The 25,021-nt window shown below is 42.4% G+C and overlaps 1 protein-coding gene across 4 annotated transcripts in view; it reads right to left on the bottom strand.

Annotated features, from left to right (window-relative positions):
- Positions 1-25,021, bottom strand: part of CDH4 (cadherin 4) — a 447,560-nt gene that overhangs the window by 94,105 nt on the left and 328,434 nt on the right. For all 4 annotated transcript variants that reach the window (XM_085314135.1, XM_085314136.1, XM_085314138.1 and 1 more), the window contains exon 4: positions 3,590-3,745. In XM_085314135.1, coding sequence (XP_085170261.1) covers positions 3,590-3,745 — 156 coding nt within the window. The remainder of the gene's footprint in view (positions 1-3,589; positions 3,746-25,021) is intronic.

Here is a 25,021-nt window from a genome sequence, read left to right as displayed (position 1 = left end):
TGTCCCTCTGCACTTCAAATAATTCCTTCTCAGAGTACAATCATCCTGTTCTGCTCCAGCCATTTCCGACAGAGCATTTCATCAGTCTCATGCTGAAAGCATACACATGGGTCAGGGACCGTATCAGGCCTCCCTTCCAAGTTCCACATTGCTTGAGCATCAGAAGCAACTGACCATCTATCAACAAGTTTATATTGATGGTCTTTGATAACAAAGCTTGAAAAAGGTCTTGAAAAACTAACCTGACAATTTACGCAGCACTAGCACTTGCCAGACCTAACTGATGTTTGGTAAGAAACTGCTGTCTGAACCAGAAAAAAAAAACACTCAGAGCCATGAATTCCATCACCAGTACGAACAGGACCTTGGGAACACAATTAAATAAGGCCAAAAGCTCATGCACGTTAGATATTACTACCTGCTGAAACTTATTTGGCATGGAATAAACATTCAGGGCTGACTACAAGAGAAGATGCAACAACAACACACAGCGGGACAGTAGTATGGGCATGGTGGGATGAGCTTTAGCCTGTGCTCGCAATGGGATCATGCCCCAGGGCTGCACCCCCCGCACGCGGGCGCAAAACCGCACCATTCGGTGCGACACATGCACTCTGCAACACAACGTGGCATTGGTTATGTGCTACAAAGCCCTTTGCATTTCTCTCTGATCCCATTTGCAGCTGATCTGCATCTGGGATGTCTGCAGGGTCCCTGGAGAGTTTGTATTCTGGTTTGTAGTGGAGGCCAGAAAACAGACGAGGCCACAAGACGGCTGAACTCATGATCGCTGCTGTTGCCAAGGGTGCTGGTCAAGCTAACGCAGACGTGCTCCCATATGCTCCAGCTGTATAGACCCAGGGAGTCCCAGAGAGACAGACACCTCCGCACACATCACATTCAGAACGATCCTCACTGGAAGTTCAAGGAGGATATTGAAAACTTACGGGGAAATTCTGCCACAGAACTCCTAAATTAATTAGAAAAAAATCTATTTCACCCTAGGGAAAAGGTAGGTTTCATCAGATGAACGGCTTGCTAAATGTGGAGAGAGTTAAAACACTAGTATTTTAAAAATGGTAGTCCTGAAGCAATCCAGATAATTATGCGTAAGAAAATATGTGTTGAAAATGTGGGAGTTAATGAAACAGAACTCTGATATGTAGCCTCACAAACACTTTCAAATTATTATTATTWTTTTATAATTAGTTTTTAGATTACCTAGAAATGAAAGCAGTAAGGACAACACTCGATAGTGACAGAGATATTGAAAAGACTCTTTTCTGCTTAGGACTGCAGCAAATACGAAGCTGTATAAATGTCCCATGTTCAGCCAGRGCGGCTGGGCCCTGCTGAAAATTTGGCTCCAGAGCTCTGCTAATCTGAGCTAAAGAAAAACTCTACCRTAGATGTCAAATCAATTTAGAAATGTCCCAGCTATACAGTCCAGATCCAAACCTACACCCTGACCATCGGTTTCTCAGCATTCAGTGTAAGTCTGGACGCAAGTTTGTCTCTCCTTTCAGTTAGAGACTCCGCCATATGAAGTGGCATAAATTCATCAACTCCACTGGAACTTGTAACCRTTAAGACTCTGGACTATATCCTTCTTCTGCAGGCTGGCCTATTTTTTTCCAGCTTCTAGCGTTGTCCAGTCCTACTGTAATAGGTTTCTGCGCTTTTGTTCGGATCCTTGCTTTATCCATGGTTTATTTATAAATGCTTTGTAAAGAGTTACTAAATGGACAATTGATGGTTCAATACATCATGAATCAATTGTTACAGATGCCAGAGGATCTAAAGGTTGTTTACAGCCATGACTTAAAATGATCTCTATCACCTTCTACTGTTGTGCTTACAAAGACTGGACACCACACACTATTCTCATCTATAAGGTGCTCGTAACATTTATCAGCTATTCACTTTCTGTTAACTCTATGTTCGTGTAACCTTCAGAGTGTGAATACGCTTATTTATGTCTGGAGGCTACAAATTCAAGGTGAGGAACTGAAAAGACTGGGAATACTGTAGTATGTACGAGACCAATTTATTCAGTGCAACAGCTAGGGTACGTTTGTTATTAAGCAGCACATGATTTGTTATTATGAGGGACAAAATCCTTCTCATCCTCTTTTTTTGACTTAGTGAGTCTAATACTAAACATCATAGTGTCTCCATCAAAGGTGTTAGCTTGTGAACTGTATTATTGACAACACTGTTATAATAATCTAGCACTGCTGAAACAGTATCAACACTGAAATGACGTACACTGTATCTCAAATATTCCCTTTTCAGAACAATTTATCTTCATATTTTCCCAGGCCCAACAAGCAAGATAATTGTTCTTGTTCATGGGGGATAAAATAGTTTTCCTTCAGATTCTCTTTCACCCAGGGGAAATCTACTTCTCCACCCAACTAAAGAGATAATCTATTTTCTTTATCCTTCCACCCCAGTCCAGAAGCTGTGTCAACATGGTTAACTGGATACCTGATAAAGCTGACAGACCGGGCGGCTCCGACGGAGCAGTCAGGAATATGGTGTCAGCAGAAGTGACCCGTACCACTGCGCTGACATTAGAGCATCCCTGGGAACGGCTATTACGGTGCCGACAGAGGTGCCTAACGCTGATACAAAGCAATCCATGAAATGACCTCTTACGACCACTCTGAGAAAGAACTAAAGCACAGACGCAGAAAATGATGGAATTTTGCAGGTCTGTCATGCAAGAAAYATTTTTTTTTTAGCTACTTGTGGGACCATATCTGCTGTGCAATTACACTGAGCAATATAGAGACTATGATTTAGATCAAAACCTAATGACCAATTACACTCTAAGTATTCTGCAGGTAGAGCATTTTATGAGCTAGGATAGCGTATGGAAACGCTTTTGAGTGTAATTAATCTTAATTAATTCCCTCATATTTAATATTAGTCTATCTGCCTATTTAAAAACGTATCTGACACACCCCCATCATACTGCCTGATCGTCTCCTAGTGATTTAAAATGAAAAATGACTATACCAATTATTGCATGTTTAGCTGCAGTAATGATTCTTAAATTAGTTATTTCCCAAGACATGCTAATGTAGAAATTGGTTTCTCACAGTTCTGGGGGGTTCAGTCCACAAACAAATTTGYATGGATATAATAAGAAGTGTGAAGCTGCACCACTTCAAATGAACGACTGACTTTTTTTGCCTGAAGAGGACATCAGTTTAGTGCCACTTTGCATCGGTTTGGCCGATGCAGCAAGGCACGCTGAAGTAAAACAAGAATAAAGATACTGTCTCCACATACATGCACACAAATGCTCTGGCACAGCTGAAACTTGAACTGCTAGTTAAACTGTGAACCTTCTTTGTGCCATCGGTCCCTTACACCTTTTGCTGACGCTGGGAGCCAGTCCAGGCTGTTAATTTGGGCTCTAATTCTGAACAAAGACCAGGCACCCTGGTCTTCTCAACGCCACATGTCTCTTGACAAGATGAGACTCATTGGACCCCACAATTCTGACAGTTTTGCTTTGATCTTGTGAAATCAGATCCAAAACTCATGTTGTTTTTTCCTCCCAGCATCTTATGCTTACATGGTAGGAAGCCCGTTCTTCTCGGTCCATGGGACGGGTCACGTACATTCTGCCAGACACAGGGTCAATGCTGAACACCTCCATCGGTGGCTGGTCGGCCCCCACGCCAGTGATGCTGTATCTGATGTGGATTTCTTTATCCTTATCGGAACGAATCTGAATGAAAGAATAAAGACAGCAGTCAGTAAGCTATGGACAAAAGCCATATGGGTATTTAAACAACTTTAAAGATCTGAGTCTGTAAGATGCRTAAATGTAATGCTGTTTTCAAATTTGACAAGGGAGCTGTAGAGCAAAAGTCTGGGAAAATGGCAGTAAAAGATTATTCCACATATTTTCAGCTATTTTTCTCTTCTTTTATTCATGATGATTGTCTAGGAATTATTGAAATTCTGACTTTTTTTTGCCTCAGGTGTAGAASCATGTGCTTTCACAAAAAATGCTGTTTACTTCCTGAAAATCCAGGCCCTGTAAAATGTCTAAATCGGTCAGATATATATGGCATCTCACAGCCATTAATCACTTTCGAAAGCGCTGTCTCCAGTCTCCCACATCATCCTCTCAGTGCCTTTAACTGTGCACACAGATACTCCCAGGGCAGTCTAAGAATAGGACTGCTCCCTCCCTCTCTATCCAGCTTGCCAGCTTGACGGAGCAATGTTGGGAATGCCCAGTGGGATGGTGCCACTCCATTCGACTATTTGTTTAGGAAAAGCATGTTTGGCACATTGGTTTTGAAACTCCTTCCCTCCCATACCTTGAGAAACACCCAACAAATCAAATACAGCATGATGAATTCCGTGAACCTGGGATATGGAGATGAGAAAATAAAAAAGGGAAGTTAACATCTTGTCCTAGCAACCTTGACTATCTCTTTAAACTCAAATTTAAATTTCTGATCAAAAGACGTTCTTGCAACACCATGACCATTCCTGAAAGAAAGCACACGGGACAAATAAATTACTGCCCCCTCTGCTATCGCAAGCTGTCTTGGCAGTGTACAAGTGATGTGCATATATTTCTCCCTAGCGGGCCTCCTACTCCTTCTAGTCATGACCTAACCAGATTTCATCCTCTCCTGACTCAGGAGGCTGAGAAGATGCCGGATGTGCTGGTGCAAGGTAGTATCAGATCCCCGACAAGCATCTCCTTTGGTGCCTTCATCCAGGGCATTACTGAGGCCGTAATGTTCGGCCTCCATCTAACAGTCTGTTCCTGGGAACGGCTAATAACATCAGTTATTACTAGAAACTGCTAGGATTGACTCTTGCTGCACCTATGCTTTGGGAGCTGGAGGTCAGGGAACAGAGACAGTTCTATCTGCCTTTTCTCTCTAGGATTCATTGCCTGTTAGGCTATCAGCCCCCAGAAAAACTGATTAGACTTAGACTAGTATAATCACTTAAAAAAGGTACTGGGGATATTTTCAAAGTGCCCTCAACCTGCACCAACAGCGTGCACAGGTTTTTGTTTGTGCAGTTGTATTTGTAACAGGCAACTGAATGGACAGGCATGAAYGCAATCTGTGCTGGCAAAATATATTGAAAAAATACTAAATTTAAGCTTTGCTTCCACACTTCTGGGTTTAATGATGGCAGCTAACTCACCAGCTCAAGGCCTGAAGTCCATAGTTCCTATTTTTAGGAAGGTAGCTTTCACCCTGCCCGGTAGACAGGGCTGAAAGTTGAATTTATGTGGATGTTGCAAACATAGCTCAAGTCAGAGAGTTCAAGGTCTAACGCACTGCTGCTGACAGCTGGAAGTACATGTTCCCGCAAGGCTCAAGGCAAGTGAACATGCACGGGGCCACTACGAGGCCTTCAGCCTTGAGTCACTGTGGGGTTGCCACCTCAGAAATCAGAGGAAAAATGGGCAACTTTGGGCACCCAGTTGTGACTGTCCATATCYGTATGTGTCCATACAGCTCCAAAGGATCTACAGTGGGTAAAACCAGCCCTTAACAGTTAACAAAGCTGGAAGAGAAAGAAATGGGGCCTGGTAAAGTTTCTGAGCAGCTGCAACAATTTCAAGAATCCAATTAGGAATATAATTTTCATTTATAAAATTGCTGGGATGTTAAATGTGCAATGAGGCAGCCGCGGGCTGACGAGGTTCCCTGCCGCGTCCACCCGTCYTGCATTAGAAGACAAAAGCAGCTTCAGCCAGGAGACGGGAACGAGGTCCCGGSCCCTGGCGAGGAAAGAGCCGGTTCTGACGGCTGGAGCAGTGCTGGAGCGGGACGTTACCTGCGGTGAGGTGGGAAAACAGATCCTGCAGGTGACAGGAGGGAAAGGTCAACGCGACCTGAGCACAAGCACCGAACAACAAGCCAGCCGCCCTCCGTGGAACTAAMATAGAAGCAATTTTAACTTGAACCATGGATCTGTTAGTTTTTATGGAAGTTTTAATGCTCTATTGCATATAGTACCCGGATCTCATCGTGATAGAAGCATTAGAAATGCATAGAGACAGAAACAGGGAAAACGAGGCTGGATTTAAATATTCAGCGCTGAAGGCATTATATTTTCAGGAAACAGATAAACAGAAGCTCTCTAAGAAAGCTATGTGCAGTTTAATTGAGTGTATGCTATGGGTTGTCCTTGCAGCACTTTTATTAGCATTAATAGGGTCTAAGCTGTCTGTATGTAAATCATTGCAGATCTAGGAGATGAAATATATCATAAGAGCCACATGACTTACCCAATTATACTAGGAAAAATCCAYGAGATAATTATACTGCATTGTGCAAAATAAAGATACAGGGAAAATATGGTGCAAATATTCAGTGATGACTCATTATTTGTTGTTAATTGCCAGCGCACTACAATGCTTTGCTAGTTACCAGTACTTAATTCCATTTCCAGGAAGCGAATAGGAAAACTAAGCGTCCAGAGAAAGCACAGACGGAGAAGAGGCATTTGTCGTGGAAGGGTACGAAGACCATGGGCAGAGAAGCATAGTACGCATTACTACCATGGAGATACTCATTGCACAAAGGCACGCACGTTTTATATTGGAACGTGTAATTTTAGCACTCTTAATGAGATTTTTAAAAAAGAATTTTTTTTTACAGTAATCCTGTAACATTTTGACCAAAGGTTTCATTTGCATAATTCCCAGGGTGCAATTTAGTAAATCTTGTTGAGAAGTTAAGAACATTATCTGAATACAATGTAAGGTTTACTTCTTTTGTTGCAGCTGTTACTGGAGCAGTTTACCRTAATAATAATAATAATAGTAATAATAATAATAATAATAAAGCTCTATTCCCAAGGAACTCACTAGATCAGGAGAAAAAAWTACTGTTTGGKGGAATTTACTAGCTCAGGAGAGAGTTGCTTTTTCATTCATTTATGCCTGGCAAGCGTGAAGGTGGTAACATATCTGTATTATAATATTCTGACTATTCTGACTGGAGAATAGACACAAGAACTTTATTCATTTACCTTTCATTTTATAATGCAGWCCCCAGTTATGCTGGGTTCTGGATTACAGAACAGATGGTAGGAAGACAGTTTTCCTTAGTTATATTTATACATTTTTCCCTCGGAGGAGCTGCGGAGCTTTGGGCTTCTCCAGCACCAGGCACTCTCCATGGTGTGTACCACGAYGGGAACGCAATGAGGGATGACGGTCGGGGTCTGCCCTTGGAGRAGTTTCTTGTGAAGCAGCTTTTCCACTCTAAAAAACCCCCTCTGAGATGGAGCTTAGATTGGACCGTCCCAGAGAGAAAGGTAAGTTTTCTTGGAAGATGTGATCCCTAACATTATTACGAAWAGCTCCTGAAAACAGGTGAAATCTTCCATGCAAGAATTCCGGGACGCAGAAAACCCTGCCCTAGGCTGACAGATGTAAATGCACCAGTTAGGACTGGAGGTACCGGCCCCCRAAGGCAGCAAGGAGCAGCGCAGCGAGCCGAGGGCACCTTGACCTCGCAGCTCACCGCGGAGTGAGGAGCTGCAGGGCGGCTGAACTCGAAYCGCTGATGAACTGCCCAAGAGAGAGCACAAACACTGCAGCCCAGGCTTGCAACTCGGAACCAGAGAGCTCAGATTCAGCTCTCGTTTCCACAGAGTAATTCCAGGAACAGAAGAAATAGGCGTGATTTCATGGATGGGAATTATCCACTGAAGGTTCTGGTACAGTAACTAAAAAGTGTAAAAACAAATGYTGCAGATCTTGAGATAACGCTCATAGAGCCAAGTCCTTCAGAGCCATCTTTCTATCTTGTAGTAACCTCACATTTAAACAGGCTTGAAAAGCAGCCTGCTTGTGACACAGGATCACATCCCACTTTTGCAGATGAAATCTTAGGCTTCATGCATCTCCATCGGGATTTAGCGTGTAGCTAAACTATTCCAGCAAGTTTTACTGGCAAGCAAAACGTCAACTGATGAGCTCCTGCGAGGTGGCAAATTGTATCACTCTGCTCCCGTTAATCTCTATCCTTCTTGCGCTCTCAGCACTTCCATTTCTTGCTGCATAGTCTTAAAGCGCCAAGTGCTCTCGTCATGCTGGACAACATGAAGACCAGGAGATCTCTTGTGGAGCGGCCTGTGCTGCGGCAGGAGCAGAGGACCATACTAGTTTTGTTTGGGAAGACAGTTTAGTTAAAATGGTGAAAGGAAGAGTTTGCATGGACTTGGCAGTGTGAAAAGAAGTGTGTGTTTTACTCTTGTAAATGTAATGAACAAACTTCGTTGAGTTTGTTTTTCTACGACCAGTTCCCAAATGGTGGCAACTGGTAACATGCGAACTAACCTATTTCTTAYATGGATTCCAAAACCTACAAACGTGGAACTGAAGCTTTCTTGGACGTTTAGGTATCTATGAGTAAATGGTGCAGTATTAGTTCATGTGGATTAGTAAAATGAAATCCGGTGTCAGCATTTTTGTTGCAATGTTGCAAGAACTAATCTGCAAGCTAGATAAACTGCTAAAATAAATCYCAGGATATACTGCCAAATCATTCCCATGTAAGAGCAGGGACCTAGGACATGGGTGGCCGTTTCTCTTAATTCTCTCTTACTGGGAATTATCTCTTGGTCTCCTGAATGTATATTAATCAAACAGTCAAGCTCAGTACAGGGGTATCCTGGTGACWGGTAATGCCTTCTGGTATTCACAGGAATTCATACTACACAATCTATTAAATACGACCCTTTTAAAAACACAGGCAGGTTTCAGTGAGTTGAACATGGTCTAGGCTGTGCATGATGGTGTATGTAAGTAGCTGGGAATGTATCCAGAGAAAACAAAGCAGCCAATTCATACACGGCTGTATTTTCTATCCACAGAGCAAGCTAAAAAAATAAATCTCCTTCTAAGTTCTCCAATTTGTTCTATAATACTATGTCCTTAAGAATGTCCTTGAAAAAATACTACATTTCCCAGATTTCCCATAAAATATTTTACAACAGTTGCACTAACATGACCTGGGGAGCTTTGGACCTGATTTTTTTGTTTTATAAAATCCATTATAATTATTAATGAACACATAAAATAATGTAAATGATAAGCAATAAGTGTCTTTTATTATTAAGCTCTTAGCTATTTTACCCATTAAGAAAACCAAATTAAAATAATTGAAAACTATAATCTGTCATGCATTCAAAATGCTCCATAGAAATTCAGACAGGCAAACATATTCAAAGTCTTTAAGTGAGCGTACTTAAGAGTCAGTCTAAGCATTCCAGCATTGACTCATTAATTTTAGTGGAAATATTTTAATTTAGCTACATCTTACTGCTTTTTGAAATCTCTGCTAATGATTTACGTATTTATTTTTAACTTAATTTGCAATATATTTAAGAGTCACTTGTATGAAAGTTTTTAACTTTCATTTCAGTTGTTTTACAAGCCAGTAAAGTAGATCTCTAGCCCTGTATTTCCAAACAAATTATTGCATGTCACTTACTGAATCATGTATTCCTTCAATAAACATGTTCAGAATTAAAACAGACTGAGAAAGATAAAGAGAGATTTAGASACCCAATGATGTTTAGGTGATATTTATTAATTTCTGTCGCCTTTTATCACACCAGTGATCCCAAGCTACTTCCCAGAAAGAAGGAAAAGAACAAAAGCTCCTCTGAAATACTTCAGCTGCCTTCAAAGAAACCCATCTATTCTGCACTTTGAAAAGGGGAGGAGGGGACTGCTATCAAAAAGGAAAATTTCCATTAACTACAACACTAGASTTAATAGCAGCCTGCAAGTCTTCATCCACTACAGGACAAAAATTAGTATCAAATGAGAGTTTCCCATAAAAGCAATATTTGCAAACAAGGTCAAGCAGGAACAAATCTCTATTGGCAAAGAAAGATAAGATGGAAAAACCATACGTGTTTATCGTTGTGGCCTTCCTCCTTCCCTAAAACTGGCACTAATTTCATCTCATATCTAACTTCCTGAAAGCCTGGTATCTGGTCTACCAGAGTCATATAAATGTCACTGCAAATCAGAGCACAGACAAACACCTGCAGAGGAAAATTCATCTTTCTGGCTTGAACACCTTTCTAAGTACATATATYGAATGTATAGACAGAGCCTAGAAATAGGCTTAGCCCAGATGCCTAATTTTTATGGGGCTGAAAGTCACTGCGAKGAACGCCACTCTTCGTGCAGCCACAACCAGCATTCAGCTACTAGCATTATTCCTACCCAAGAGCTTAAGTTTCTTCCTCTTCTTCTTTAAAATACAAAGAAGATGTACTGTAGAAATGTTCCTTTTGCCCTAAAAACAGGATGCCTCTCAAGTCAGGCTGAATTTTCCTCTGCTCCAGCTGAAATTCAGGCAAAGCGATTTATAATGTATTTATTTTGATGATGATAAAGTAAAACTAATATATCAGAGATATTAAAGGTTTCATTTAAGTTACTGCCTTAATAATACGCTCTGCACTAGTGAAAGAAATGAAACTAGAAAATGTCGGAACCCAAACCAGAAAAAYCCTGCCAACGAACACCTCGTGCTCTGCCGCTCCCCAGCAAACGCTGGCCGCATCCACGGACCGAGCTGCGGAGCAACCTGACTCCCTTCCAAGCTGCCTGCTTCTCACCACAGGGAGTTTGTTCCCTGCTTGGCACAGGCACCTCACCAAATGCTCGGCAGCCGCGAGCTTCCAGCGCTTCCCGGGCCCGCTGGCGTCTGCCCGCCTCCCTCGGTCCAAGGGCCGCTCTCCAAAGCAGCGGCTCCCTTCAGGCCAATTACGTCCACGCGGACATGTTTCGCCTGAGCCCTCCCTATGCCCATGGACAGCTTTGATAGTCTTCACTCCCTTCCTTCCTTCTAGGTTTTTCTGAATTTTTTATCAGTGTTTTTCTCCTGTACCTGGAGGAAGATCTAACATCAAGCAGATGGAGAAGGGGAGAATATAAATCAGCTCAAAGAGGAGACCGTAACGCAGCAGGCAAGAACTTCTGCCTGCCGTTCTGGTTACAGGCCAATAATCTCGTGTGACCTCAAGGATAAGTGTGGGAGGAAAATGAACATGTCAGGCTCACAGTACTGTTCATAACGACCACTATCCCACTTAAAGCAACAATCCTCTAGTCTGGAAGCGTGAGCAGGGGAGATACTGCAAGCACAGAGTGCGCGGTACACAGCAGCACACCTGGGCTCCGACCTGCTGCATCTGAGCTTTGCTTTGACACGCTCTGCAACGGCAAGGCGCTGGTACCTGAGCGAGAAGTGTCTCGATGCAACGAGACTGAGTGTCTGCAGGATCCACGCGGAAAGTCAGATTCCTGCATATGTCCCTACCCACGCCAAAGTTTCCGAGTGGTGACTGCAGACTGACAGCAGCTAACAAGACGCCAGCCCTGCCAGGTCTCTGTCTTTACYGATGAAAACTCAGTAAATTGCAATTTGTTGCATGGACTTCATGATTAAATAATTAASCAATTTTCATTACTTGTCATTAGGAAGGTCAAGAAGCTAATGCGCCTGTATCAGAAACTGGCCAATGCTAATGGATCTTCCACATCTAATGATAATTGATATGGTAGAGTAATTTCTAAAGCAACATGTGCTTTCTCCAGGCTTTTTGCAGCAGGTTCAGTTTTTAAGTACTCCACTGTGGAAATGCTTCAGCATGCAGCAAGGTGAATGAGAGGGAAGGGAGAGGCAAGGCTATGATGGGACGAGAATATTATTACAGGATTGGCAAAATAACACAATGCGGGCAACGTTTTATCACTGCCAGAATACTGATAGCAGAGGCAACAAAGCTCATCTTTACTAGTCTCCCTCTTATCTCAAGTTACAAGGATTCATCARTATTGTGAATGAAGGTGCCAGTGGAGTCACACGTGCTGCTAGCTGGTGAATTTTGGCCCTTAAGGACCGAAGCTGGTTCCTATCATGCAAGATGGAAGTCGTTGTTACTAAATAAGTGGGATCTGACCTAAAAGCACAAGTCCTCCTCTGCAGTAGAGGATGCTCCATGACAAAAGGTCAAAGCAAAAATCTCAGAGGTCAAAACACAGGGCTGAGGTGTTCTTATTTCTTGGCCTGTGATGATGAAAGAGTCACCACTTCCAGATAACAGAAGAACATCCTTCATAACCTATTTATGAAGGGATACCCACTGTTACCCTTAGTTAAGGTACCACACTGTAGCTCCTTCATGCAGCTGGCCCTACTGCCTTCTGCTATGGCTATGTTTAAATGAAGACTAAGTTAAGGGAAAAAATCAGGTTAATGGGCCTTTGTCCTCACATCTTTCTGAAGTTTGTCTCTCCCTGAGCCTTACATGGCTTCCACTGCAAAGCTGGTCTGGTAAAGAGGACCCAGCACCTTTCTGGGAGTAAAACTGAGCAGGAAATAGAAGTGCTCGCTGCAGGACACAGGCAGTGATAGCAAACAGCAACCTTAGCAGAGGTAACCTGATCACTGTAACTAATGACTGAAGTCCTCAACTAGTRTAAGTCTGCATAGACTCAGTGCCTTCCAATAAAGGCACCCTAATTTACTTCTGCTGAAAATCTGGCCCACAGTTTATAAATTAAGCTGCACTGCCCAAGAACAAGGAAAGACTTTTGTACAACCCCATGCAGCAATGCAACACAAGTAGYGTTCTTCTCTGTGTACTGCCGAGTGGGAACACAGGGAAAAGCACGTGTCTGGGGAACCAACATGCTCATTAAAGCAGTTTTTCCCAGGCTCAAGGGATATAACTGGTCCTAGTACAACCTTTACTGTTGTAATAAGCCCTGGCTTTCGCCCATTGCTTTGTTTTCCTGCCCTTATATAGCCATGCACTGAATTCACATTCTGCACAACACCTGCAGATATTACGGATCATAGAGAAGTGGTGCTGTAGTATGATTACAAATGCTAGTCTCAGCATAAAATTAAGCTTTTAGACCTGTCTGCAAATAGCTAACAATGGAAAACAACAATAAACCCCTTTAATGTGTATATTCTGGAGAACAAAATCTGCTGAGGCTACTGTTTGAGACACCACTTTGGGATCCTTGCAGAGCAGGACTGTAATGCTCCACAGTTTTGTAAGAATCTCTAATAACTTTAATTATAGGAAAAGCAAATCCATTCATATGTAGGATATATTACACTGTAGAGTGCATATGGAAGAGTTATTTCAATGGTAAGGAACAGGAACCACTGACTACRAGGAGGCTGACAATGAAGTCATCCCTATATATTACAGAGGCAACATTAACAAGCATCAGTGCAGGTTTAGCCCTCATCATTTATTCTGAATTTATTCACTGAATGAAGCCTGCATGAGATAGCTTTGGTCCTACGACTCTTTTCCTCATAGGTTATGAAACTTCCAGATGAAATACTGGTTCTTCTACGACTTTCTCTTGAATGCCAGATCTGCCCATGGATGGATGGATAGGCATGCTTCCTTCTCCGACAAGGTAACAGGAGCCAAGCATGGCACCAGAGAGCTGCATTTCTCCTTCCAGTGACTGCTCAACTAGACACTGCTGGAGCTTGGCCGTTAGGAAAATCAGGTGTAGTGACAACAAACACAGAGAAGTCGGGTTTACGCYTGCATATGGAGAGCAGCCCACACTGCACAGTCCAGTACAGTGTCCACAGGTACATCTTCTGCACGCATGTACATGCTCTATGCTTCGAACATCAACTACCCATGTAAAAGTGCTGAAAGCCATGCAGACCACATACAGACCACGCGTTTGCCATCTGCATTCCCGATTATCTACAAACGCCTTGTTCATCACACCCACCTCCARACTGCTCAGATCAACCACAAAAGCAATCTGTTCAGTATGATCACAACCATCCTTGCAGGGTCAGTCTCAGGATCGGCTCTGCCTCCAGCTGTGCTCAGCGTGACTGCACGGCTGCTCACACTTCCCTGYGGTACACCGGCACAGCCCAGTCCCGTGTGTCCCCGTTCCCAGCCAGTTTCCCTCCTCCCCAGCTGCCCCTTCTAGTCTTGCTGCAGCTCCACACCTTTGCTAAAGGCTCTTACTGCCTCTGCCCGTGCAGCTGTAACTCCCACATCCATGGCCCACTCTCTGAAGATATCATTCCCTAACCAATTCCTGTTGGARTGGGGGTCCTCAGAGGCAGTCAGCCACCCAGCACGTCTGCAAAATTGCTCCATTCATCAGGGATGGGAGAGTGCCTTCTAGGGAATTTCAAGCCTAGCTCAACCCTGCTCATTTGAAATGTATTCGCAGGACTGAATTTTTGGCAAATTTTCCTGTTTCGCTACCAGGACTTCTGTGAGGCTTAGATCTGAGACCCCTACGTACTCTGACTTGCATTCAGGTGTTAGACCTACTCAGAACTTACTGATTTGCTCCCTTTCTCCATGCTTCATCACAGGAAGGTTTGCTGGCCTGCTTTAGGACACAGTGCCCTCAGAGCTCTTTCTGAAATAACTGCTGCCAGCCCTACGGTGTGACACGTTTTAGAGTCTCTTTATGTTTTGCTTCTTTTTAGAGCACATTCTGGATTTTTGAATTTAAATCCCCCAAACCAGTAACAGCTCTCCAAAGTCTGCAAGCACTATAAGGCAGCTCGGAGCTTGGTTAATGCTCCAAAGACCAGTTTCTTTCTAGGCTCTCAAGAAACTCTCCAATAGGAAGTGTTACTAATAGTAATAATAATATAATATAATAAAATAAATATAATAGCAATAATTTTCAAGGATGGGCATTAATTTCCTGATGTCATTTACCTTTCCAAGGACTTTCGCAAATAGGTGCTAGGTGTAAAACACTCATATTTTCTGTGCAAATCAGTAGGAAGGTGGATTTGAATAACAGGGGCCACAGAGGTTAACTCAGGATTGTAATTCTGGGCTGTATTTTTAATTGCAGATACTCTGACAGCCATAGTGCATTTCTTGTTTAATTTTTTTTGCAACATTATTATTTATTAATTGATAATTTAATTTCTGATCTGGTGAATAACACACCGTTCTTTCACCATCAGTTAAATGACAAGTTTAAAGCAGAATAGTTTAGGTAAGCAGATTGCTAGTGCTTATGGCTGTAAGACATAATTATGTACAGCCAACTGTGTAACACGCTTGAAAAAATTATAAGCCTAGTCACAGAAATTAAAATTATTTCAAGATGAAGTTGTACAAATACAGCTGCAAAAAGCTGCAAAATCCTATTAATTTATTCCAACTGTAGTGGGTATGCAGAGGGATTCCACCTCCCCCCTCCCCAGCAAAGAAAATTGAAGTGCAACACACAACAGATCAAAGTACGAATGTCTAAATCTAAACACGGCTCCAGAAAACTCTTTCAGCTATTATTTATGCACTCATAAACTTTTGGGCATCAGCTGGTAACTTGGTATGATGATTCCTTAGCGTATCAGGGCAAACATTAAACACTAAATTACCATATGTCAGCTTAGGATAGTTAATAATTCCACCACATCTTGGACAACTTGAAGGCTTTTCTGAAACTGCTGTCAAATTGAATCTTTCATTCGATCAATAAAGCAGCACAATGAAATAAGCTATTTGTGGTATCTGAAGGATTAGATTAGCAAAATACAGTAAATGCAGCCGGCAGGGACTAATTTCATTTCAGATCCTGACTACGCATAGGAAGAGCTGTAGTGAGTTCTGCAAGACAACGCACATGAGGAAATGACATGTGTCTGGATGTCGCCCACGTACTCTTTAATTTTGTGCACTTCTGGTTTGCCACTAAACCTTCCGTGCAAGCCCACAGCCACGTGTTACCTGCACATCTACCAGCAGCACTTAATTACAGCAGGAATGTTTGTTGCAGGCTGCTAGGTCCATCAATCTCAGCCAGAGGAGTAAAACAGAGAACGACCGCAAGCGTAGAAAAAAACAGGCCAACCTTCTGTTTGTTTTCCAAGCTGTGTAATAGAGATATCGCTGGCAATACTGAGAATAAGGACTAGAAGTAATCATGAGGAACAGCCAAATAAGGTAAGAAATGCAAAAGTCTGCATGCTGGAGTTTATTTAAAGGGGCACTACCAGCCCCAAATCATGCCTCTGCTTTCATTTTTATTCTCAGTCAAATATTGCTACAGCTAACACACAATACTACGCAAGTAAAACTGATTCAAAGGAAATGTTATTTGCTCTGTGCATTTAACAGCACCAACAACACATTTCAAGGTACTTAATGCCTGCAAATCAGGGCAGGATTCTCAGGGCAGTTGTGCTCCCATCAAAGCAATTAAAATGAAGGTCAATTTATTTCACATGCTCACTACGTATCAATCCGAAGATTCATATCTTTAGAAGATCTGGTCTGGGCCTCCCAAAATGCAATACACAGACCATCTGCAGCCTCCAAGTTCTGCTGCATGAACCCTGAAAGGGATTTTCACTTGACGCACACGAAAAGCAAAGGCAGTGTATCGTAGACGATTTCACCACGCAACGCTCGCCTGATCCTCCCCCGTGCCAGCAGCCCTCCACGAACGCKGCTGCAAAACCCTGACCTAGCTTCCCATGTTGAAGCACAAAGGAAAGCTGAGCTCCTGCTCCGCAGGCTGCTCGCTATATCCACCGTCGTGCCTGATTTTGTAACTCAGCTGTAAGGTGACCGTCTATAAGGCCTTTCTCAGTTGACTGCACCGCCGCACAAGTAAGTAGTAAATAGCCCCTCCAGTGCAGGCATCTTCTTTCCTGCTGGAAACAGCGGGAGTGAACCTGAATAACGACGRTCCCAGCAGACGGAGACTGACACTTGACCACGCGGGTACACCTACGATTCCTTGTCCAAACTGACCTTTAAAATGATCAGTAGTAAGTATAGAAAAATACATTTCTTATAGGATATTTTGAGCATTTCAGTTTTTTTTTTTTTAATTCAGGTCACACCACACAAATTCTTCTCTTCCCTGGCAGATCTAGTCGTAGCCATTGCTCTCAGAGTGCAGGGCCCCGAGAAAGTGAAGTGAAAGTGGCTGGTGGCAGGAAATTGCCTTGGTAATACTTYCAATCCAAAAAAAAGCTGGTAATGGGGCAGGGAATAGGTCCTACGGGAAATAGGAGAGTTGCAAATAATTCACCAATGAGAAAATTGTGAACTGCTGATGTTCAGCACTTAACTGGGATAGATTTATGGGTCATCTTCAGCTATCAATCCCATACCTAATCCAAAGTGATAGCAAAAAGGAACAGATAATTATTATTTTGTATTTTTTTTTACCARAGGAAATTAAAGGAAAAGTCTGTCACATACCAAAATCATGTGGCTGCTTCTTAAGTCATGCCCTTCAAGCTGGTGTAAATCAGCATAGTTTCTTCCAATCCAGTGGGTTTCCACTGATTTCCACTGGCTGACAAGCTGACCCAGTATTTYGGTGGTGATTAGAGTGGGATATCTCTTCATGTTTATTTCTAGGAAAGCTCAAAGTTGGCTCTTGTGCCTTTGAGAAGCTGAATATATATGGGGAATGATGTTTTCTCAAACTCTCTAAATCTGTTTTTTTTTCTTTTTAGTAAGAAGCAGGAGAAAGATTTCCTGACCCTCTGAACTATCCCTGGTTTTGAATAAGCTACATGGTATGCCTGTAAACAGAAGAAGAAAGCTCTTGTGTGAAACTTCTTAAACTGCAGAGGATGAAGGACAGCAAATGGGATGCAAGCCAAGGAACATGACAATTAGCACACAGAAAGTTTTCAGGGTTTATTCCATCAGTCAGCACTTAAGGAGGCTTTGAAGGGGAAAAAGCATCCTTTTATATATTAATCCACTACTTCTGCACTTTCCTCCTATTCCACGGATTTAGTGCTTAGCTGCTAAATATCTATGTGCAGAGCTTTATTAAGAAGAGATTGTTTATTTTCTGAGTGATTCCTCATGCATTAGTTTATAGAAAGAAAAAAAGCAAAAATCATTTTGCTTGCTGCAATATCCAGAGTTTAAATGATGATTTACCCTTCCCCAGCTTTTAGTGCTTAAAGATCAGAGTAGGAAAAGCRCTAGCATTTCTCATGATGTTATTGCTGGTCATCATCTTACTAAAGAGTCAGGTTGTGCTACTGATGATAAAAAACTCAGTGAAAGCAATGGGCAAATCCCACAAATTTTACCCCCTTTCTGTTCTGTCTAACCGACTTCACATCTGAAAAGGTACCTCAGTGTTCCAAGATAAAATATTTTCTTTTTTGTTTAAAAAGAAAAAGTTCTCCCAAGCAAGAAGTTGGGCAACAGTAGGGGACAATGCCACGCCAGTATTAACTAACAGTTTTCAAATGAATCATAGTTTGTGCTTAGCGGGATATCCTTGGAAAGCATGTGAGCTTCTAAAACGCTAGGTTGAGCATAATGGTTGCAGCTTATCTTTTCATTTTTTTTAATAAGACTAACAAAAAAAGAGTTGCTTTGGAAGGCCATCTTATTCATTCGCTCCATGGCCCTGTTCCCAGGACTTTGTGCTCTTGCCCATCTCTTTATTTGGAGGATGCCACCTGCCTTAGCTCACCCCTTTGGGTTAGAGGCCACTACAGGAGGACAGTATTTTTCCTCTAATTAAGAGATGGCATGTGCAGTTGTCCACACTGCGTCCTGAATCATCTAGCAGGGCGTGCAGTGTGCCATGCCACACTTCTCCAGGGCTCTTTGATCTTGAGTCCCCACGACTCCAAAATTTGCAGTGCTCCCTCTGCCTGTGACGGCTGCCTCTCATCCCTGCGCTTCCCACGGCTGTGCAGGATGGTGCTTCTGTGCACCCAGCTCTGAGCCGCAGCATGTGAGGCAGAATTGGGTAGTGGCTACATACGGCAGCAACTAAAGTGACAGACTCCGATCTTAACTTTGGGATTGTTTAGGCTGTGATTGAGCTGTGCCTGTGCAAAGCTAATCAGTTCTCTTTGATTTGGTGGACTCTCTGCATCTGTGTCAGACCATGAGCTTCACTTTCAGTGCAGAGATTCTTTGCCATTTTTCCTCTCTTTTACTTCCATACTGAGTTTAAAAGACACAAGGGTTGAGAGAGAAATTTGTGCACCAGTCCAGGATAAGCAGCATGGGAGGTTATGATCATTCACTCAGAGAGAAGAATCTCAAGGAGGAAGAGATGCTGTTGGCAATCTAAGAAAAGCCAATATTTCACCTCCAAACCTCAGGGTGATGGTGAGTAAACAGCAGATCAAACCATGGGCACCTTTGATCACTTGATACGAAGTTCTCACAAAGGCACGAGAACTTGATATGGGAAAGGTTTCATGGGCCACTTGAGAGGATGGCAGAAAGGAGCTGGATGCCTCATGGTACAGATATTGTGTGGACTTGGCCAGACCAAGCCACAACTGTCCTCATCCGGTGTTGGTGTTTCAGCTTCAAAGGGGAAGGTGGATCAGAAACTTCCAGATGTCTCTTCCAAAATAGCATTTAAGTGGATTCTGCAAAACGAGACCAGCTCCATCTTCCAGGGGAGAAGCTCTTCCGAAGCAGGTAGAGGAAAGGAAAGACACTGAACTTTTTAAAGGAGTGTGGACTAAGTACAAAGAATGTCCAACAGCAATAGGAAAACTCACACAACAAAATGTTACTATTTTTTTCTCAGCCTGTATGTTTCTTGAATTAACTAAAAAAAAGCATACTCTTTGGAACTCATACTAACCCGGTGCATCTGTTTGCTGGGAGGATGAAGAGAAAGGAGAAAACATAAAGAAACTCTGGTTTCAGTACCCACAACACTCCCTACCACTCACAGAAATACTCAGCCCTGCAGACCCAAACCTTGCAGTGCAGCTTCATCTCAGCTCGAACCTGTCTATCATGGTTTAGCAAGAACGGTGAAAACTGTGAGATTTACATGTTTTCTTATGCTTTCCACTACCCTGGCAAAAAGAACTACTTGTGCCTAGAAAAGCTGGGGACTACTGCAATCTAAATAACAACTGCAATGTCTGCTGGGATCCAGAATATTTAGAGCTATTTTAATCAAATTATCATCGATTAGGGGCAAACTGGAGTCTATTGAAGTTAATGGACATATTTCCATTGACTTCAAAGGATTCTGGAGCAGCCTGTTACATAGAAAACAAGCAGGTATCAAAATAAAGAAAACAAAGCATTTTAGCCTAACCTAATTACAGCAGATGAAAGAACTATTTCAGTTGAAACTTTTCCAAACTATTCTGCCTGAGACAAACATCGAACATCACATATGGTCAAAATTCAAAGATATGAGCAACYAAGGAAACAGACTCAGAACAGCAATGGGTCAGCTATGGGTACCAGAGACCTACAAACAGAAATTTTAGCTTTACCAATAACCATGGAAGACCTTTTACTAATGAAAATGGAAAAAAACTTCCCCATTTTGTATATGTATAGATATATATACTAATTTAATTTTAATTTCCACTCCATTTTTTTTAATCTTAGAAAAAATAGAGCATTTTTTCTTTTTCTCTTAGAAAAATATTAATGTTTAAATCCTCACTAAAATATACCATGTATCCTTTTGTCCTCACAGTACCTAATCATCTGTGATGGATGAATATGAACTCATGACACAAGCAATTTCTTCAAACAAGCCTCCCTCTTTTTGCTTAGAACATTTGGTTGTCTTTAAAGCTATATATTTAGGTGACAGCCAGATATTCCATTAAAACCTACAAATCTTAAGGTCTAAGAGGTATAAAAGGGATTTTTTTGTTGTTTTAAATTTTACGTGGGAAAAAGCAGGCCTGAAGATTGGGTTGTGACTTTACTGCCCTTCACAATATTAGGTTCTTCCCAGAGTTGATATAATTAAGCACTGAGTCTGCAGAAGAAATAAGTTTTCTTCCTATTAAAGAAGCTAAATGGAGACAGAGCTTTAAATAGCTTGTAGGGTCTAGCAGCATCATATTGTTCTCAACCCCAGAATTACACTTCCTGAGCTTTCATTCATTCAAGAGGTTTAGTAGGTAAACAGATATAACCCACTTGAAATCTCCCGTGCTCTTCCTGAATAGCAACGGAGGCTGTGCTGGTTTTCTTCATCACACAGTCATTAAGGAAAATTGAGACAGTAGAAAAAGGAAGGAATATTTCGGGTCTAGAGGCTGGTATTCCATCCTGCATAGCTCAYTATTCTATTGACATTCAGTGGAGCATTTTGCTCAAAATTTGTCAGTATAGGTATCAGAATCTGTTCTTGTGTTTTTATAGACAGAAGAAAATTTGAGCATCACCACTACCAAAAGGAGAAGAATAGAAATATACATTAAATATTGACATATCAGAGCTCCAGATGTTTTGGTAGGAAACAYGGTCCAGTAGCGACTCTGGGCCCAAGGACACACAAACCTGTCCTTTGTAAAACTCTTCGAAAAGTACAAACACAACGCACAGGAGTAACTCCCTGGAGCTCTTCTGCCAGCTACATCACCACACAATGCCATGCCGCTCAGCCAGCAGAGATGCCGGCTCCCTGCTGAGTGGTCACCTCCAYGGTCAACTCAGTGCATGTGCCAGAMGCATCGGCCAAAGTGCCCGTAGCTCCACACTGCTTCCGACAACCACAACCGGGATTGAAAGATATGGTTCAAATATCTCTTAATGTCCAGTTATCTGTGGATCACTGACAGGGTTGATTATAACTGCTCTAAATGACTCTAAAGGAGCTGTTATGGTCTATTGTATCAATAGGTAYCTAGGGAGCCTTTAATCTGTAGATGTGTGTGTAATAACAGCACACTCATATGCAGTATTTCTTYTCTGAGAAGTTGCTATTGCAGAAACAGTAAAAGAAGCAAAAGTAATGTTCATTGTAAAAATAGAAGCCCTGTCATTTTTCACATGACAAGAACACAAAATGTCTTAAACCCAAGATTTTTCTCCCCTTTCAGTCATAATATAAAAATGATCCAAAATGTTTATGCCAGAAGACAATTTGGAATGACTTGTTTTCCTGCTGAGCTATAATCTTGGTCAGCAGGAATGCTACTGATGTGATTCAGACTGTACTGGTGCTACACTGTGAAGGAAAGAAGGGGTGAACTGTCATAATTCTTAAATTAGCAGAAACATTTTCTATGTGCATGATGTGTGAAAGTATGAAAATACGCATGRGGGAAAAATTGTTTGTTTCCCTTGGAAACTGGCAGATAGATTTGATTAAGAAAACTCTGCTTCCATGCTAGCTTCTCATTAGGTTCCTGGATGCTACAAAGACAGGCGTGGTACAGAGGCACTCATACCACGATACTGTTTTGCCGCAGAATTGAAATAACACAGAGCATATACAATTATCACTGATGAAGTCATGGACTCTTTTTTTTCAGAGCAGATACATACATTCAAAACACTTGTTTGTTCAGTAAGGTCTACAAGATACTGCATTCCCAGAGTATAGTATTCAAGTCTGAATTCCTGAGAAATGCTGATAAAGACTGATTTGCTTGAAAAGAATTCTGCTTACAAAAAGTTAGAAGATTTTGTGCTTCTTTTGGAATTATTTCTTTCCTCACTTTTAAAGAAATGTGCAGGTACAACCTAGTTTTCAAAAAAGGAATTCACATGTCCTTCTGAAGCAGCATGAAGAAGGTAGAAGGTACATGCACACCTGCGAGCTCTGATGAGACGAACGCTCATAGCTCCATCCCCTTCCCCTTCAGTCCTTGCAAGAGCAGACTGATACAAAGGCACATCCAGAAGAAGTTTTGCCACAGAATAAGCACTCATAATGCTAGCGATTAAATCCTGGATAATGCACTTGTATGAGGGTCTTTTAATGTTTTCATTGACAGTGCTGGCAGAACGAGTATCTCCCGAGATGGCCATGAACACGTTCTTGAACCTCGGATAACACTTGTGTGACTCGAGGCATCTTTTAGTCCCTCAGTCTCCAGGGAAGGAAGGCTGCTTCACAAACCTCCGTAAGATAAACAAACATTTGACAGTATGTTTCAAAAACATTATMTAAATGGAGATTTCTGCTCAAGTTATTAATGTCTTTAATACGGATTCTCATCTCCTCTTCTCTTTTTATTACTTTTGTGTGTCTTTCTGGTTATTTAAAGAGTTGTGAAAAGAGCTGGTCAGCACTTCAGAGCTCCCGCTGCTCATCAGTGACAGATGCAGACCATAAAGTTAAAGCCAACAAAACCCACTCCAGAATCCTTTTTCTGTCTCTTAGGAGAGGACAGGTAAACCATCGATGACCTCCTCATCCTGCTGCTCCCAACAGCGGAGTAACAAGCCGGCCCTGAATTCGCTCAGCCTGTATGTGGAATACARGGGTCCCAACACTTTGTAATTATGAAGGTATATCCTGCCGGGACCAAACTTGCAGTCACCGGGGGAGCGCTGGGGGGCAAAGCCCATGAGAACATCCTGCAGCTGCAGTGGGACAACCTGCTGTGCACTGCCCGCGCTGGGCTGCCCTTTGCTCAGGCCCACAGCTGGCTTCGACAGCCTGCACATTTGATGAGGTCCATGTCACACACTGGGGAAAAGGGTCACGGCTTCAGACTCAGCCGGTGGCGTAATGGGAGGAGACAGCTCGGCAGCAGCGAGAGCCAGAGCGGCTCAGGCTCTGACACCGCAGCAGGACACCAGGGCAGTCCAAAGAAAAGCAGAGATCTCCCGTGCCCCGAAACATCTGGTCATCTGCATTAGACCGGCGGCGGTGTCAGCCTGTGCCAAATGCATGTGGGTTTCTTTCTTGTCTGCTTCATCTCCCACATCTTTATTTTGAACTAATTCAAAGTGTGGATCAGCTGGTGGAAGCTGGGTCCATTAAACACAGGCAGAACAGGACAGATACAGTCCAAACTGAAAAACTTCTGTCCTCACTTTTAATACACCTACTATTTTGGTACCAGACTCTCTCAGCAACAGGTTTTTATCCTGACATGCTGAATGTTTATGTAACATGTTTCACATTAACAGCAAGGGTATTAAGAGCCAGACAGTTCATGTTCACAAGCAAACTACCTACTAGGCGTACAAGGACAGCAAGAGACCGAATCCATTTGGAATCTCAAATCAGGTCTCAGGGGATGCTTTAGATTATGGCCCTACAGGATGTCTAAGTTTTTATCCAACTTAATGGTTTTTCAGATACTAAGATGCCACTAATGAATAATACGGTTGGATGAAAAAACTTTTATATAGTCACTAGCAATCAGATTAAATGCATCAAGATGTTTTCTTTGATATTGTCTTGTCAGTTCATATCAAGTGACTCTTCTATGCTTTCATGCCAGGTAATTCCCAAGAAATTCATGGCTACAATCTAAAATAAATGTGTGACTTTTAAATCGGTGAGAGCTGAACGATAGGAATTTTAAATTGCTGGGATAAAACTGCTAGATACTTCATAACACTCATGCTGCTTCCAGATTTAATACCTGCCTTTTCAAACACTATCAATTCACTTAATATGTCAGTAGGGAATAACATTACTTTATTTTATTTTCCTTTACAAGGATCATGAACCATTTTCTCTTATAGAAACGTACCAATTACCCACATGCCAATTGTCCCAGAGACGCTCTGATCTGCCAGTGTGGACATTCAGCTCAGGYGCACACAAAGCCTTCAGATGCTACAAAAGAACCACTACGGGCTAAATTCAGGACGGAGGTAAGCAGGCAAATTTCTGCTGACATCAATGGGGTTGCACTGCCGAACGCAGGTGCTGAGTTTTGCCCTCTGCCCTGAGAATCCGACAAACGGGGATGGAAGTTGGAAAGAAACCTTTCATGCGAAAAATACGTAATTTAAGGAATTAACAGAGCAAAGCCATAAGAAAGGAGGTTAGAAATAGGAGGCTCTATTGTTACAGATATGCCGGCACAGGCAAATYGTCCCTTGCTGTGCCAGCAGGGATGTGCCAGCACCGGGGAATGACCGTGGGGCAAATCCAGCAATGCTGGTGCCCTCTGCCCTCCCGGATTACTCGGCGCGGCAAGCGCAGCCGGAGACAGGGCGCCCGTCTCGGGAAGGGGCTCGTTCAAGGCAACCTCCAGGC

The sequence above is a fragment of the Rhea americana genome, unplaced genomic scaffold (assembly GCF_003343005.1).
Source record: "Rhea americana isolate MKP2758 unplaced genomic scaffold, rheAme1 scaffold_4, whole genome shotgun sequence".
Taxonomy (NCBI): domain Eukaryota; kingdom Metazoa; phylum Chordata; class Aves; order Rheiformes; family Rheidae; genus Rhea; species Rhea americana.
Note: the sequence above shows the minus strand (reverse complement) of the source record. Positions and strands in the feature narration are given on the sequence as shown.